The 17,504-nt window shown below is 52.6% G+C and overlaps 1 protein-coding gene across 1 annotated transcript; it reads right to left on the bottom strand.

The window, feature by feature from the left end:
• Positions 1 to 243: 243 nt before the first annotated feature.
• ADORA2B (adenosine A2b receptor) lies at positions 244 to 17,387 on the bottom strand. The gene is made up of 2 exons (XM_010573695.1): positions 16,969 to 17,387; positions 244 to 1,307 (listed from the first exon to the last, which is right to left on the bottom strand). Exons 1-2 carry the CDS (start codon positions 17,331 to 17,333, stop codon positions 614 to 616), a joined length of 1,059 nt encoding a protein of 352 aa, XP_010571997.1. The 5' UTR covers positions 17,334 to 17,387; the 3' UTR covers positions 244 to 613.
• Positions 17,388 to 17,504: the final 117 nt, after the last annotated feature.

Genomic DNA, 17,504 nt, shown 5'->3' with positions numbered 1-17,504 from the left:
GCTGGCCAGTTCTAATCTTGTTTTCCCATCAACACGGTCACGTCCCTCAGAGCCTGGACCACAGATTCAGTTTCACACCAGCAACAGGGCTAAGTAAGACTTTTTCCCATCAGAGAATACTAGCTGCATCAAACAATTGATGGAATAATTAGGGTATTACCAAAGTGCTGTCAAGTATGGACTTAAAAGAACAACTCAAAAACAGACACAAAATTATTACTCCTAAATGAATCAAAAGATTTAAAAAAAAAATAATATTTAAAATAAAGATCCTAGGACTTGACGTGAGCAGCACAATTAGGGAAACACCCCCCAGAAGGTGGGGCTTCCACAGTCAATGTCTGACCTGGAAAGGAAACTCAATACGATTACCAGCAGTCACGCAACCTGGCTTTGCAGTCAAGGGTGAGCTGCACTCAACCTCCCGGTCAGGTTATTCCTCTAGGAGGCACTGTGTTAATTACAAAAATAAAAAAAAATTACAGCTGCATAACTGCATAGTGGTCATCTTCGAGCACTCCTAGAGGAGTTTTAGCTGTAACTGTTCACATAGGCACAGGGAAGGGTAGTGTCAGGGACAGACTGCAAAATCGTAGGAGCAGGACGTGCAAGGTCATATGGTCACAGAGGCTACCGGAGAGTTAATGTTGGAGGCAGTCAGGTGCTGGTTGTTGTCAGTGGGGCACTTGGGGAAACCATCCGTCTTGCAGAGGATTTTGGAAATGATCTTGCGAAAGGTGTATCGGAAGTCCCTGATCCTGTAGGCGTAGATGATGGGATTGATGACAGAGTTGGCATGGGAGAGGATGATGGCCATATACATCACCCACTCAGGCTTGGATTTGGAGAACTCCTCATGGAAGTGAGTGATGCAGTTCAAGATATGCAGGGGCAGCCAGCAAAAGGCAAAAAGTCCTACGATGATGGCCAGAGACTTGGCTGCGTGGATCTCCTTCTGCAGTGTGGTCCTGGAGTTCCCCATCAGTTCGATCTGATGCAACTGTTTGCAGGCGACCATGAATATCTTAATGTAGATTCCCAGCATGATAGCAAGTGGAAGCAGCACGCAGCCGAAGAAGTTGAAGTACACCATGTAGCTCATCGTTACCACATTCTCAAAGAGGCATGAGATGAAACAGCCATGGTGCTCTGTCCCAGTGTCAGCCCCTGTCTCGTTGGTGGTGTTGGGGCAACCGCTCATGGCTTTGTTCCAGCCCATAAGTGGAGTCAGTCCAATTCCAAAGGACAGGAGCCACAGCACAGCGATGAGTCCTCTTGCCCGCTTGCCAGTCACCAGACTATTATACCTACAGCATCAAGAACAAAACCAAGATAGAGCCATTAAATAAATGAGCGCTCGTGACTTCCCTGCAGTTAAAGTCATCGGCATTTTGGCTAATGCCACAAAAGCCCCACCCACGCCCACATGGGAACCTCACCTCTCTGATCAGTGGAGGGGCAAAAAAATCTCACCTGTGCTCTCTGCCTACACAAAGTGATTTGGGGAGGTGATTCACTTACTGTTCCTGAGAGATGGCAAGCACTGCCCCTGCCCACGAATATCCTTCGATAGGAGGTAAGGACTTGGAGTCTTAAAAAAAGGCTTTATCATTGCGTGAGCCTAAACCACCAACTACGAGGAGGGCAGGAACAGGGGGAAGGCTCACTCTGTAACCACCAACTTACTTACTCTCGTGCTCTAAGCGTCCACTACTGGGCACGCCGGGACATGCTACTGGGCTACGTGAACTTCTGGACTGACCTATTACAGCTGAGACAATGCTGGCTCTCAACTCTACACTGTAATGAGTAGCTAAAGTCTTAACCAGCATCACCACACATTTACAGCCTTTATACCACAGCCAACTTGCTTCAACTTGGGCTGCTTTTATGCCTGCAGCAGTGCTGGCTTTCACTGGAGATTACAGCAGTCCCATAACACGATGTCCCTTCCCATGCTACCTCATACACTAAGGTGGGAAGTACACATGTGTGTGGAAAACGGTGCTCCTACTAGTTTCCCAAACAGTGCAATTCCTGGCTTACACATGCCAGACTGCAGCCCACGCGAGCTTGTTGTGGCTGGATAACAAATACCCTGAAAGACTTTTCTGAGCCAGCATCTGAAAGCAACTGCTAATGCTGGATCGCTTAGGAGAGTTACAAGTTAGGGTTTGTGTCTCCATTCAGAATCTCACATCCGGGCGTGGAGCTGGGAGCCAGGGACACTGGGCTCTTCTCCCCCCATTCGACATCCCTGCTTTGTGCATCCTCCAGCAACCGTGCTGGTGCGGGCAGCTTCGCCTAGCTGCCGGGGCTGGTGTTGGCCTCGGCTGCTCATGTATCTGATGTGCCAATTCTGTAGGACACGCACCATCGAGGGGCCCTGAAGCCACCCAAAGACTCAGACCTGCAGCTTCTGAAGCCATCAGTGGGGTTAAACCACACAGCTGTGCGCAGCTGCTGCTGTCAAACGGTGCTTGCGCTCTGCTGACCCACCAAAACTGGTTGTAAAGGTTCAGATTTTTAAGTAAACACCTTCCTTGGGCACCTGCTGCTCTCATGCGTTACAAAGAAGCTCTGTGGTGGCCCAGGGACAAGCGGGTGCAGTGCTGAGAGGTGCAGAGCCATGCTCTGCCCCACATCTTTCCTAACCCCACGGACTGGGTGCCTTCATGGCCAAGAAAACAAAGGTTGTGGCTGATGCTCAGGGACACAAACGGGGCCGGAACCTAAAGCAGCAAAAGTCGAGCTGGTTTGGGTGCAACCAGAACACATGCCAACATCAAAGCATCAGTTGGATCGCTTTTTGGGGATACGAAGAACCAGTGACTGCCAGAAAGACATCATGAGAAACCCATTACTGTCCTCTCTACAGCCAGTTAGCATCTGCTGGCTGACACGCATGTGCCCCCCTTCCCACACCCTTCTCTCAGCACTTGTTTACTCTGGCTTGGCTACCCTGCTCCTCCTTTCCTAAGAACGTTTGTTCTGATTTTCTTCCGGCCCGTGAGGCAGGGGAAGGTTTTATTCCCACAGAACCGCAGCTGTGCCTGTGAATCACACTGCGGTCGCCTCCGTGCGAGCCATGCGTCCCTCTCCTCCTGCGAGCTACAAAGACAGGAGGGTAAGTGGGGGGGGGGGTCTGCCAACACGAACCGGGCAGCAAAGAGGGGCTGGGGGGAGCCCTCGGCTCCTTCTGCGCGGCCGCTTCGAGCGGGGCTCGCTTCGGGCACGGCCGGGGCTGGCCAAGAGATTGCGGCAGCAGCAGCCACATTTAGGCACTGCTGAACCATGAACATGCTCCACGGGGTAGATGTCTAAAAGGCAAGTCCAGCCACGGAGGGGTTTCTCCTGCACTTTTCTCTCATTATTACCAAGTCTCACTGGTTCAGAAGATGAGAAATTATCAGATGGGGCATCAGTGAGGCCAAGCCCATTGCTTTCAAAACCCCATGTTAAGTTTTCAGGAGCCAGAGGTGGTCTGGGGTTGTGGGACCTGAAAATGTTAAGATTTGATTCGGAGCAAGTTCCCAGAAATCCAATGTCTTGGCAAAGTCTGAGTCTTGAGCTACAATGTTGGCCAAGCTTAGTCAGTGGTGTAGGAGTACCAAGAGCTGCTGCTGACCTACAGCTCTGCACGTGGGAAGAAAAAAATGTGGCTCCTTGGCTTGTGCTATTCATGCTTAGTTGATCACTTCAGTTGCTCCTCTGCTGCCTCAGTCATTTCACAGCCCAAAAACTATTGTAGTGAGACCGGAAAATGCAAAAGGGACCATTGTTCAGAAAGAGAAACTGAAGGGTCAAGAGTTTTGTGTGTCTGAATCAGGCGGTGCACAGGAACATAAGGAAAAGCCGCCGCGGCTCAGCGTGCCGTGCTGGGGCCGGTGTCCACCACGCTGGTGACATTCGGTGCTGTCTCTTGCTGAAAATACATGACCCCAAATAAGGCTTCTTCCATCTGCTTTTCTCCTGAACTCTTCTGCAAAGGTAAGCTTCAGCTGGAAGGTTTACAAACCAGCTAAGAAGTCACTTAATTTTCCAGTGGCTGTGATGGTGGGATGTTTATTTTAGTGTTGCTTGCTCTTCCCCAGGGCACATAGCACAGTTGCAGCCAGGATCACATTTAAGCGGGGCCCCCTTCTGCGAGGAGGAGATATAGAAAAACGTGCCGCGCTCCGGGTCTGCAAGAGCCAGAGCTGAGCAATGGAGGGGGCTGCAGGCCTGTCGGCACAGGGAAGAGATGGTGTTCATTAAAGTGGAGGTAGTTATTCACAGTGAACACCACACTCCTTAGATTAGTTCTTTATTTTCGCAGGGATGCGTTGCAAATTCCTCCCAATGTCTCTCCATTCAGTGGCTTGATCCCAGGTAACGACGGTGGTCGCTGCTGTGACTGCAGAGAATGGTCATACGTGGTTGCTGAGCTACCAGCCAGAAGAGGCCAACGTGAAATTACGGATAGTTCGCTGCTCTAAAATTGTTCACTACCACCTTGTTATTGCCTTAATACACTTATTTGGTGGGACACTGCTTTAAATTAACAGAAATTAAGCATGTGCTTAAAAATAAAGTGCATGCCTATTAGCAGACCAAGGCATGAAGAGTCTCGTTAGTGAGCCGCTGCACACAGCTGCACCCGCCGTCATAAACCACCACCAAGCAAAGAAGGCATGGGCTGTGAGACAGCTGGGACTCAACTTTTTTCCTAAGCTCTATAAAACATGATCAGACAGTGAGGAACCAACAGATTTTCACAGCTCCGAATGCTCCAGCAAACCCCTCCTTCATTCTCTTTTAGGCTTAATATTATTAGGCAAAAAACTATTAAAGTAAATTTACTCACCTAAGTCTGCTCAATTAATGTATAACAAATATTGAATCTCCTCTATGTTTCTGCCCACAGACATCAAATGTTGCTTTAATGTAAATAACAGCTGAATATTTTAAAATGATTTATTGAGATTAAATAAGCTGGCAATGCATTAGTTCCTTTTACACCGCCAGGCAAAGTCTCTTTACTGGCATAATCATCATCAAGCAGCTAATTATCTCAGCTCCCACCCAGTGCCCCCACAGCGAACACGCTGCAGAAGCCCCGATGCCATCCCCACCAAAAGCGATTCAGGTTTCTATTCTTCTGACGCGGATAACTATACTTTTGCCACCAGTGTCACAGTCACACAGCCCGGATTGCAGTAGGTCAAATACTTTACAGAAAGAAAGTTCAGCTGCTTTTACAAGATGGCTCTGACCCGCCGGTGTTATCGTGTACAAGCGCCAGGCTGCTGGGTCCGTACCGGCTGTGCCGTCACCGAAACGGGCCAGCGGGTGACCTTCATCCAGCAACATTCGCTGTCGCCTGCGGCCCCTCCACTTCAGTGATGGCTCAGCAAGGTCCACAGCTTTTCTGGAAAAGCATCACGACAACCACCAAGGCAACAGTCGTACATTAGCGCAGGCTGCAGGAAGACTCTCCGCGTTCTCCAGGCACCGTGCCTTTGGTTGGTAGGATGGTCAGGGTTTTGGTTTTTTGGTTTTTTTTTCCAACGGGTCTCATTGCATTTCTAATGCTATTTACTAGCGCTGGATACCAGCCAAGACACCCAGGCATGCCTAAGTACAGCTGGAGCAGAGCAGGACTCGCTGCCAGCCTGCAGCCAGCCCAGCCTTTCCCATGCAGGAGTTTGGCTCCCGACCGGCAGGAACGGAGTCGTGCCCTGCACGTACCTGGCATCTCCCTCCGACCCTGGCAGTGACCCCGTGCAGATCACCCAAGCAGAAGCACTGCTCCCTGTCAAACGAGGAGCGTGCAGCAGCCAAGGCGTAATTCAGCATTTGGGATGATAAGACGTGGGCCAGAAGGCAGCAACAGCCTGGAGTCTGGAAGGGGACTGTTATTCCCACATTATTTATCCCCAGAGAGCAGGAATGGGAGAGAATCCCCTGCCATCCCCCAGCAGCCCAGAAGGATGAACAGGCGAAAACGTCGTGGTGGCACACACCTGCTCTCCTGGTGCTTGGTGGAGTCTGATGGTGGCCCTATGACGCTGGCCTGGGCCCTGGCTGATAAATTACTGAGTAAATAAACCCAAGGTTAGCAAAGAGCAGAGCCGATAGCAAATAGTTTGTTTTGCTGAACGTCTGAGATGTGTTGCCGAACAAAACGGTGATCTGCAAGCTGAGAGGCTGCGTCAGCACTTGCCACCGTGTCGTCATCAGTGCTGCGGTGCAGGGTCTGCCACGCTAGGCAGCGTTCGACCACGCAGCCCTTGTCCTGCCCAAAGGTGACCCCTTTGACTGTCACCTGCAGAGTGGCACAACCCCCTTTTACATTTGTTCACCACGGCACCCTTGTTCCCAAAGTCCTTCCCTACCCCCCTGCTATTGGAGAGACAAAAATGAGCTCCATCATCTCTACCACGGGCTGAAGACCTGCAGCTGGTACCCAGCAAATACACTGTGGGTCCTGGCTCTTCAGACATCTGCAATAGGTTGTCCACCTGCCTGGGCATTATTGCTGTCTCCCATCCTCGCTGGATGCCTGAGTAAAATCCCCGAGGCTGGCTGAGATGCAGCTTCCAGCAACAAAAAGATGATGGAGAAATCCGCCCTGCCTTGGTCAGGGTTCATCTCGCCAGCAGCCCTCCAAAGGCTGCAGGGCTGCCAGGCTGTGCTTGTAAAAGCTGCACACGGACACCGGGTGTTTAAATGCTTCTCTCATGTATGTAATACAATGCTGAAGTTGCAGCATTAACTTTTCCAGCAGGAAAATTTTCTCTCATGATGCAGCCTCCCAGGCTTGCTTAGTCCAAGCGTTTGACCAGGGATGTCTCTGCAATCTTAACTGGGAAGAGCCAGGAGTGTCCCAACCCTTGTCCTGGCATCTTCGGAGTCTCTGGGATGGCGTAGGGGAGCACTTTGAATCGGGCAAGGCTCTGAACCTGTCAGCCTCACTCTATACCAACCCCTTGCTGGCAGAGTAGTGCTGGACAGACGTGTGTCCGTCAGCAGAGCTGCAGCAGCAGCACCCGAGTCCTTGTGCCCCAGCCTGCTGGAAGGGTGCTGCTCTGCTCAAGGACTTTGTGCCAGTTCTCCCACCGCCAAGCCCCAGCGCAGGATCAGCCTTTGACGAGCAATTCCAGTGCGTAAACTCCAAACTCACAGGTAGCTTGTGCCGAGGCCACGGTCGGTGGGACCAGCGGGGAGATCCAGGCGTGATGGCTGTGCAAGGGATGCTGCAGCCAGCTTGTGTCCTCTCTGCACTCCTGGAGCTTTGGAGGGAGCCCTGGGGGGCTGGTGGTCCCCACTGGTCTCCCTGCTTCCCTCCCCGTTCTGCCCAGTGCCCAGGCTGCCGGATGCAGGGAGGTGAGCAGATGGAGGCTTTAGAACTCAGACTACGCAGGTGCTTTGATACAAACAAGCAGCGATAATTTATATGTTTCTATTTTAAGTGTGAAGGAAAATACACAGACACCTCCATTCACAAGGGGAGAGAGCAATTTGGCTGCCAAGCATTGTATCCTTGTCATCTACTTGCAGCTGTACTTTGCATCTTGCTTTTTTTTTTTTTTTTTTTTTTGGTGAGCTATAACAGCATGAAATAAGCACCATCGCTGCTGTTCTGTTTGCTCTATGCACAGCCACGTAATGGAGATCACATACCAGCTGAAATATCCTGGCAGGACATTTTAAATGAATCATAAATTGCACCTTAGAGAGGCGGGGGGGGGGAGGAAAAAAAAGAAAAAGCTGTGCTTTTTAACCAGGAAGGAGTTGGCGGTGAGAGTGAGAAATCTGATTAGCGGTTACAGTATCAGCCGAGGAAGCAGAACATCTGCGTCTGTCCATGTCCAGTTGTAGACAAATCACTTCCTCCCACATCTGTCCCCATTGTGTGCAGGGGACAGCAGCAGCGTCCCCCCCCCCGCTCGCCCCCCCGGCCTTCCGCTGGATGGGTTACTGCAAACACGCCAGCGCCCACAGCTCAGGTGAGCACCCAGGGGGGTTATTCGGAGGGGCAAGAGGCATCGCTCAACGCCATCCATTTCTGGTGCTTTCACGGGAAACCTGAGCGGCTGCAACAGCTCGGTCCCTGAGCACCCACCCTCCGGGGGATGGAGACGGCACCCACCCTCCGGGGGATGGAGACAGCCAATGGGCCATAAGGTGCCGGCTCACGGCCATCCTTCACCCATCAGAAAAAGCTCAATGGGAAAAAGCGAGTGCTCCCAGGGCAACAGCCCTCCCCAGCTCCCGGTACCCAGAACACGCACCCAACCGGGCAGCATCCCCACCCACCAGGGAGCACCCCACGCCGGGCAAGCGGCCCCGTCGTTGTGCAACCCTGGGTAATGCCATGTAAATGAGAACACCCAGCCCTCGCAACACAGAGCCCGGCTGCAGGGTGTTGCTCAAGGCTTGTCCTTAAAAGGGAGGCCCGTATGTGGGTGCTGCTCCGAGCTCTGAGCCTGGATGCTCGGGGAATCCAGCCTTGCCTTGGCTCCATCCCTCACGGGGAGGAGGAACAACCGCCTGCTCCCCTCCGGGTGCTGTTAGGTTGCCATTCCCGCTTGAGGCACCTAACCAGCAAGGTCAGAGGCTGCAATGCTTCGTTTTTAGATTCGGAGGATCACTAAAAAGCATTTAAAGGCTGGAAGGCTTTAACTTTCTCCAGGGCTTGCTGTGTTTATGTTATACGACATTTTCAGCCTTAGTCTGAAATAAAAGCTGGATGATTTTGAACTAGTAAGAGAAGACAAGCCCAGTGGGTGAGCAGAGGCTGGGGCAGCCCTGCTGTACTGCAGGTTTGCTCGCTGGGAAGCAATTCTAACTGGGAGCAGAGTCACAGAGAAAGGCACAAAGAGCAGCACGGAGACCAGGACAAAGCAGTCCTGGCTGAAGAGGAGCCCTCGGGTGGGCATTGACCATCAGCTGCTCCCAGAGGAAGGTGGGGATGGGAGATGTCCGCCAGTCAGAAGCAAACCCATTTGCAGCCCCTAAGTTAACCTCTCCCTGGTTATGAAGGCTCCAAATGACCCTTCCCAGGACAAAAATGGACAAAACCCACTCGTGCTTCACACTCAGCCATAGTGATGCCTCTTGGAATGAGCCAGGCATATGGAGGGGAGCGTTCCCTACTCCGGGTACCCCTTTGTGCCGGCATGCCCCAGCCCACCCCATACAGGCTTCAACTGTGGAGACTATCGAGTGCCTACAGGTTTAAAACCCTCTCGGCAAGATATCCATACCCACACGCTTATCCCTCCCGTGAACTTCTTCCCCGGGAGAGTGACAGCTGCCCTCCCCAGCTCCCACTTCATCCCAGTTTATCCCTGCTCACCCCTCCACACAGACTGGTACCTCAGCCCTGCCACCGCCAGCCCAGCACTGGCTCAGGACAGGGGAACGGCTGAAGGGCATCGGGTTTGCAGGACCAGGAATATGGGAAGAGGAAATGCAGGAGAGCGTAATTTTGGCCCAAAGCACCCCGCACACGGCGCACGTTTGGCTAATCCGGAGGATTAAGGAGGGAAACTGCAAGTCAGGCTGCCGCGGGGTGGAGAGTGGTGGGAGGGCGGCCGCAGAGCTGCGTACCAGTTGAACACCGACAGCACCTGTGGTGTGGACGTGTGAATATTTTTCTCACATGCACGCATTCACAGCAGCCCACGGCCGGGCAGGAATTTGCATTCGCTGGTTTCTACCTGCAGAAGCCAGCCCCAGCCAGCTCTCGCCCCTGACAGGGTGAGAAAAGGTGACTAAAACCTGAACTAAAAGAAACACGGGGTACGAGCGGGGCGCAGGGCAGGCTGTGGGCTCCCTGCCCACGCCAGGCAACCCCACGCTGCCGTGAACATGCCTGATGCTGGGGGACTGCCAGGGGTGCGCAGAGCTCCCGGGGCACAGGAAGGAAATGAGCTCAGCGCGCCGCACGCTCCAACCACCGGTGACATCAGAACAGAAGCAGCTCCCTCAAGATGCCCGTGTAGAGGCAGGAGCGTGCGATACCAGCCCATCACGCTCCATAGGGGTGTTTCTGAATCCCGGAGCAAAAAAGCCCAGTTCTTCCCACCCAGGATGGCAGGACCGAGAGGAACCTGTGGCCCTCCGGAGCTCTTCCTCGGCACCACTCTCCCTTCATGGCTCTGAAGCCCCACATTATTCTGCCTGGGGATGCCTGGGGCTCAGAATTTTTGTCATTCCAAACCTCCCAGCGTGGTCAGACCTCAGATGTGCAGCACCAGGGTGGCTGAGTTAAAGGCAGCTGGTAGAGGTGAGATAGGAGCTACGATTCACTGCGAGCTTTTTTGGGTGTGATCCTGTATATAGAGCAGTGGTGTGACCGCTACCCCTCCCAGGCACCCAGTGAGTGCCCTGCTCGCTCAGATAACGGATAAGGGCGAGGAGATGGCAGATCTCTGCTGGATCCCTCTTTCTGTAATGAAACGGGTGCTAAAGCCCTTCCTAAAGGCCCCAAACCACTGGCCTCTCCATCCGCCAGCCCCAGCACGCTGCTACTCCTCTGCCTTCCCTGCAGAGCCCTGGGCTTCTTCCCAAGGGCAAGTGGATCTTGCGTGGTCAGCACCGACCCCAGCACCGCTCACCTCCCCGTGCCCCATCCCAGTACGCTCCAGCAGCTCGAGGAGCCCACCCCGCCCTCACCTCCCTGCCCACATTCAGCCAGTTCCAAACCAGTTGGCGACGCAGCATCCAGCCCCCCGCACGCCAGCTCCCCCGTTGCGGCACAACGGGCAAATCTCACGGAAAAGACCGACGGGAGAGGGGGAGGACGTGGCCAACAGCCACCCCCGTAGCACCGCGCTCCCGGGAACCTGGCGCTGGGATTTGGCTGGGAGGGAGGGCGGGAAGGCTGGGGCGATGGGTGCTGATGCACAGTGCATCACGGAAAGGGGCGCGGGCAGAGCCCCAGCCACGGCGGCACCGGTCCGCCTGCAAAGCTTTTTCTGCAGGGACCGTGCTCTGTCCCTTGTCCCCAGTGGGTCCGGCAGCTCTGGTCACGGTGCTCAGCGACACGCCGGTCGGTGCCCGCACGGCCCCAAAGGGTGAGCGTAAGGGCACAGACACACTCACAGGTTATTTGTGGCTCATGCCCAGGCCTGATGTCACCCATAGGATTAGGAGATAATCCGCTCGGTGGCACGCACAAATTCCCTGAGCCTCTCGTGTCGTCGGACTTCGCAAAGCCACGAGAGCCCATGGGGAGGGGAGAGGACTGACACATCTGTAGGCGCAGCTGGCGTCACCCATTCCTGGCATCTTGCGGATTAAATACAGTAATAGGAGCCCCAACACCTCCTGCATAGTGACCGCCCGGTGTAGCCAAGGGCCAGAGCAGAACGCTCCTAAAAGACTCAGTTTTGCAGTCTGTGCTCATTGCTATGACAAGCAGCAAATTCATAAAAAAGCCCAAGAACAAGCCTGTTAATTAACAAAGCAAAAACTTTTAACTGCAAAATAAAACAGTTTGCTGTCAAAACATTTTGATTTAATATATTAAGGTCTCCTCGAGCAAAATTCGGCCAGATTTCAAAAGATGCTTTTTTCATCTAAAAATTAACCTGTATTTTTTATAGAGTGAGCTGGCCAAAACTGAAAAAAACTCCTAAACCCTAAGCTCTGGGTTCTGGCTCAGCCCAGAAATCAGTGCCCTCAGCCGCTCCAGCCGCTGCTCCCTGACATCCCTGCTTACCCCCCAGGCTCTGCAGGAGCCGCATCAGGACGGAGGTCTCAAAGACAATTAATTCCCTTCCTGTCAGGATTTTTGCTTTTTGGTAGGGAAGTGATGCCCGAGGTGGGGAAAAAAAAGTATAAAAATTTGGGACAAGCATTTTTAGGCAACCAGGCTGCTCACAACTAAAAATAGTTGTGATTTTCCACCCTCCAGTTTCTGGCCATGAGGGCACATGTGATTATTTCTGATTTTTTTTTTTTTTATTGTGCTTCTGTGTCCAGAGTTGACTGCATCCGAAGCCCGGAGCAAGCAGCGGCCCTTGCGAGACCCACGGCCGGGCGAGCGGGCGCTGCCGGCCCCCGGCTGCAGCACAAACCCCCCACGTTCTGCTTGAATCGAGCTCAACTGACACAAACTTCCTTAAAGACGTGACAGCTCCATTGCTCAAGCGAACATGCCAGCCCTCCTGCCCGCAGCACTCGGCACGTTTGCCAGGCTTGTTGCACATCAAGTTTATTAATCGATGATGACCTTGGCCAGGCGCAGCCGTCTGATGGAGAGGGGAGGCAGAGCAGCCACCGCTCTGGAATAATTGCCGGCTCTCAGGATCGGGCCCCACGCGTGTGAGCTGTGCACGAACAGCAGAACACGCCGGGGAGTTCAAACGAAGGGCAAGGCAAGGATGTCCCTTCAGAAAGGAAATGAAGCAAGGGCAGAAGGAAGAGCAGCTGCAATTCTGCGTGCCGTTGATGGCACACAGAAAATGGCAGGTGAAGACCAAGGCTCTGAAGAGGATTTTTTTTCCTCCTCCCCAGTGGCTCCAGCCCTCCCGCCTGCCATAAATACCCACCAGAACAAGCTGGGAGTTGAAAGGAACCCAGGAACAGTTCTTTTGCTGGAGAAGACAGAGGGAACCCCCTCCTCTGCAGCAGCAGGGCAGGCAGCCGTAAAGCATCAACCAAGCCACCTCTAGAGAGGACACTGCACAGCTCAAGGGGTCAGATAACAGCAAAGACAATCCAAACGGGATTTGTCCCCACGAGGTGAGCAGACACGAGCCGGACCACTGCCTTCATCACGTCAAAGAAAAGAGGGGCAGCAGCTCACGTGGGAGACTGGCAGCACCAGAAGCAGAGCAGTGCAACACCATCGACAGATGATGATCTGAGCCGGCGGGGCAGCAGCACGGGCTCAGCAGGGTGCAGAAGGGGAGACGGCATGGTCAGAGATACCCTGTTCTAGTTCATGGCAAAGCTGCCCCAGAACATCAGTCTTGCACTTCTGCTAGGGATAAAATTGAAGATGGGAGAGAACTAAATCCAGGGAGGAAGAGCAAGCACCAGATCAGCTCAGATCACAGGGAGTTTGGGGCTAAGTTTCCCTCTGCAGGTCTCAGCTGGGGTGTTTGCCAGGCAGGCAGCAGGAGTACAGCATTCACTGTCCTGCCGGACAAGGGGACACATAGTGTGATGTTGCACAGGGTGTTTCATTCTCCTTTTGCTCTCTAAATACAGATTCTTTTCTCCCTCCCTAATTCCTGACACATTTGTTCCAGGCATCTATCCATACCTACAATTATTAGCCACGCCAAAGGGTTTTGGTTAATGCAAATAAAAGGGAAAGATTTTATTCCACCTACAAATCTTCTTTGGCTCACAGCTGTGGGACTGTGGGGTGAAATCCAGCCCTGGAGAAAGCCAGAGAGTGAAAGCCTAGCACCGCTCCTGTGCCAGACACTCCGCAGGATGGATTTGCTGCTGCTGAAAGATGCTCCATGGCCTGGCTTTGATATTCTGCTGGGAGGAAGCATTGCGGGGGAGCGAGATTTTGAGGGGGGGGGATCGTTGGCAGAGGAGAGCAGGGATGGTGCCACGTACCTGGGGTGGCACAGGGACGGGCACACGCAGGCAGGGCTCAGAGTTGCAGCCGCACGAAGTGGGCAGCACGGGTGGGGGCTTCTCCACAAACAGTCAATTTGTCAAAAACAAACGAAATAAGAGTTTCAAGGGTCAGAAGGAATTCATGGCTTCAGGTCAAATTCAGCAAATATTTTTAGCCAGAAGAGGGAGGGTTCTAAACCACCATTTTTAAATAAGATTTTTGTTCTGCAATTGTCTAGATGAGAATTTGTCAGTTCCTTTCCAGCGAGGATGCCTCCATTTCAAAAAGCAGCACAGCAACATCAGAAGGGTTAAGCAACTCAAATAAAAATCTGCCAGGTTGGTCAGGATCACTTTGTTTCACTGAAACCTCCAAACATTGCTGTTTCAGTTTGACTGAAACAATTTTCCTCTTCCCCATGGGATTTTTTTTTTTGGTTCAACCACAGAACTGAAAAATCCATTATTAGCCTGGCTGTAATGCAAACTTCTCCTGCGCACCCGCAGCCTGCAGGCCTGCCCAGCCCCTCAGTGTGCTTAAATAGCCCTGAAATAGTATTAAATAATATGGCACACTCAGTTCTCAATGTCCCTACAGAGGTTTCCACAGGGAGCTGGTGGATGGGACAGGGACACTTGTCTGCTCTGCAACAGCTGCATTATTTATTGTAATTGCTAGACAGGGCTGGGTACAAATAATTTGCTTAAACGTTTACAACTTCACGGCCTGTTATCAGCCTCTGCACTGGTCTCCAGAATGAGTGTTTTAGCGAGAAAGAAACTTTTCCTAAGCTCGCTATTCCTACAAATTGATGACCAGCTTTCCCTTTCCGCAGCGCGACCCTCCTTCCAGAAACGGCCCGTGCACCTACCTAGAGCGGGTGGCTGGACAAGTTCCTTCCCCCTCGCTGCCAGCAGCCCCGTGGAACATCTCAGGAATAACGATGCTGATGAGACAGCTCTAAGCAAGCCTTGGTTGGAAAACCCTGGTGCAGTAGAGAAGTGTTTTGCCAGCATAGTTTTATAACCTCCTCTATCCTCTTTTGATCTTGGCTGTGCAAATAAAAACAGCCTTTCAGTACCAGTCTCTAAATCTCCTGTTGCCGAAGCAATGACCTGTCCATTGCCCTGTCCTTTTAAAGGAGTTTTACTTACTGGTCACCTCTGAGAGCAAGAAAATGGGCCTCAATGCCAAGACCAAGTTTAATCCAAACATCACACTTCAGACCAGCCTGGGATGGGACTCCTTGATCTCCGTTTACAGCTGAAGGGGCTGTGTGCATCCAGCTAGAAAGCGCTCACAGGAATAAAGATGTTTGTGCAAAAGGAATAAAAGATTTGGCCTAAGATGGGGTGGAAAAGCAATGTCGGGAAAGGATCCCGAAGCAAGGCAAAACTGTCCTGGGATTTCATCCCACACCGGTGTATGAACTGACCTCATGGAGAGTCGAGCAAACCTGCTAGAGACCAGGATTGTGAAAAAAAAAAAAAAAAAAAAGGGTGGAGGAAATACTTGCTATTTTGTCAGTTGGCAAAACCACTTCCCTTCTGCAAGCATGTAAATGATCCCCTCAGAGCATTTCTGATCTGCTGCTCTCACCTCGGATTCCAGTGGAGTAGAAAGAAACCGATCTCACAAGGTTCAACTTCCTCTGCCAAGCGCTGCAAAAAGCACTCGGGGTACGAAGGGAGTCAGAACCATGCTTGAATAGCTCGCTTGTGGCGGGGGCTGCGATTAAATTGAAACTTAAAAAAATCCGACCCGCTTCCATAGCTGCTGCTGTGCCGCTAGCCCCCATCCCGAGCAAGCCCCGAACAAACGAGTGGAAGAGGCACCAAGGTGTTATCTGGAGCCAACGTGCATCCCTGAATCCAGGCGGGTGGCTGGGAAGGTCAGCAGCCAGTGTCAGAGATCTCAACTGCTCTGTCCCCGCTCCCTCCTGGGCAGACGGGAGCTGCAGCTTGGTTCTCGCTTACTCTACACCCGTGGAATTTCCACGTTTTGTGCTCCAATGACACACACGGCCACTCAGCGTACATGCATTTCCACTACCAGTTTTTATCATCTGCCTGATGACTAATTGATATTTGCCTAACGTATGGGAGTTCTCCGACACAAGGTGCCAGAACAGGCTGAAGGGGGTTTTTTTAAGTCATTTTAGGGTGAACTCATGGCTCCTGCAAGGGAGATACCAGAGGCGAGCAGAACCTCGGAAAGCTGCAGGTTACACAGTTCAGCTGAGGTCCCTGTGTCAAATCCGCCCCGCTTCCCCACAGCCTCCACTTCCCACCAGTCCCCCGAGGGGTCCTGGACTCCCCAGCGGGGCTCCGGCGACGTCTTCTTCCCGGGAAGGGACGACCGAGACACGAAGGAGACCGAGACTAAGGGACTCAGGTCATTTGTAATGCAAAGCCAGGGGTCTGGTGCACTGAAGCCTAAGGCAGCTGCTGCACCAGCTCACTGGAGCCTGTAAATTATATTCAGTACAGTTTTCCCCACGGTATTGCAACGTCCCATGAATTAGAAGGAAAACAATTTATGTCTTTGATACTGCACTTGGATGAAAGTCTAAACCGTAAAATTCTGAAACCTGACGTATGAATCCTTTCTCCTTCCCTCTTCTCCTTTCACAGTGTATGCACTGAGCTGTCACCCTCTGACATTTACTGAGCTATACGCTCTCTCATGGTAAGCACTCAGAAGGAAAGGGTATGTATACAAGCACTGAAATATGGTTTCAGCGTTTGTAGCTGTAACAAATTGCACTTTTGGTCCATTCATTGTAGCCCTCTAAAAACTTGAAGACAGCCTAGTTAGTTAGACTCTAGTGCTGGCTGTAAACGTGAAGTATGTACAAAGTCACGTTAAGATCTATTTAAGATGACTTTCAGCCTTTCTGGAAGTATCGTGACCTGAGCTCAGGACGAGGCAAGAGCTCTTACAGAACAGCCTGCAAAACTACTTCTCTAATAGGCTGGGAAGTAGGAGAAAGAGTGGTTGCTCCTATATTTAGTTACCTGGGAGATGCTCAGACCCCACAATAATGGGGGCTGTATAAATACCTACATAGATTAGCTACAACTACCCCAAGCACACTACTACATCACTGCATAGCCCTCCCAAGAAACCACTGACCCTCCCAAGACAAACATCCTCAAGAAACTGAGCTCCTGGGATATTTTGAAGTAAGAGGCAGGATACCGAAAGCCTGATGCCAGTCCCGCAGCCAGCGAGCGCAAAACCTCCGTTAATTTTCATCGCCACCTGTGAGCAGCAAACTTCTTACGGCAGCACGAGGGACCAGAGAAGTTCCTGCACGCTAAGGCCAGGAAGGCCACGGTCTGGGCTGTCAAGGAAGGTGGTGGCTACCTGCGTCCGCTCCGGTCTCTTACCTCAGTGGGATCTTAATAGCCAGGTACCTGTCGATGGCCACCGCCAGCAAGCTGAAGATGGAGCTTTGGGTGAGCACCAGCACGAAGCAGGCGAAGAAGAGGCAGCTGTGAAAATCCACCTGGAAGCCGATGCTGATGGTGATGGCGAAAGGGATGGCTAGCAACCCCACGGCGATATCGGCCACCGCCAGGGACACCAGGAAATAGTTGGTCGCGTTCTTCAAGGTACTGTTGATGGCCACGGCCCAGCAGACCAGCACGTTGCCGGCGATGGACAGCACGGCGATGATCAGTTCCAGCACGATATAGGTGGTTTTCATCGTGTCCATGGCGAGAGCCCAGGGCGAGGAGCTAGAACCGTTCATGAGAAAAAGCGACTTTCCACCGGCCCACCGGCCGCAGGTACCAACGGGCCACGGGGCAGCGGCGTTTCCCGGAGAGAAGCACCCATGGCCGGGCTCACCGCCGCCTCCCGCCCGGTCACCGGAGCCGGCTGGGGGGGGACGGGGACCGGAGGGGAGCGGCGAGCCCCGGGT

The sequence above is a fragment of the Haliaeetus leucocephalus genome, unplaced genomic scaffold (genome assembly GCF_000737465.1).
Source record: "Haliaeetus leucocephalus isolate CR32 unplaced genomic scaffold, Haliaeetus_leucocephalus-4.0 Scaffold395, whole genome shotgun sequence".
Lineage (NCBI taxonomy): Eukaryota > Metazoa > Chordata > Aves > Accipitriformes > Accipitridae > Haliaeetus > Haliaeetus leucocephalus.
The sequence above is the reverse complement of the archived record's forward strand: the minus strand, read 5'-3'. Positions and strand labels throughout refer to the sequence as shown.

What these genes read in the sequence shown, in the direction of transcription:
- ADORA2B (XM_010573695.1), bottom strand. Translation starts at nt 17,333, where the DNA reads ATGAACGGTTCTAGCTCCTCGCCCTGGGCTCTCGCCATGGACACGATG. An exon ending in GCTATTAAGATCCCACTGAG is followed by an intron (nt 1,308 to 16,968) that starts GTAAGAGACCGG and finishes TTGATGCTGTAG; the next exon opens with GTATAATAGTCTGGTGACTG.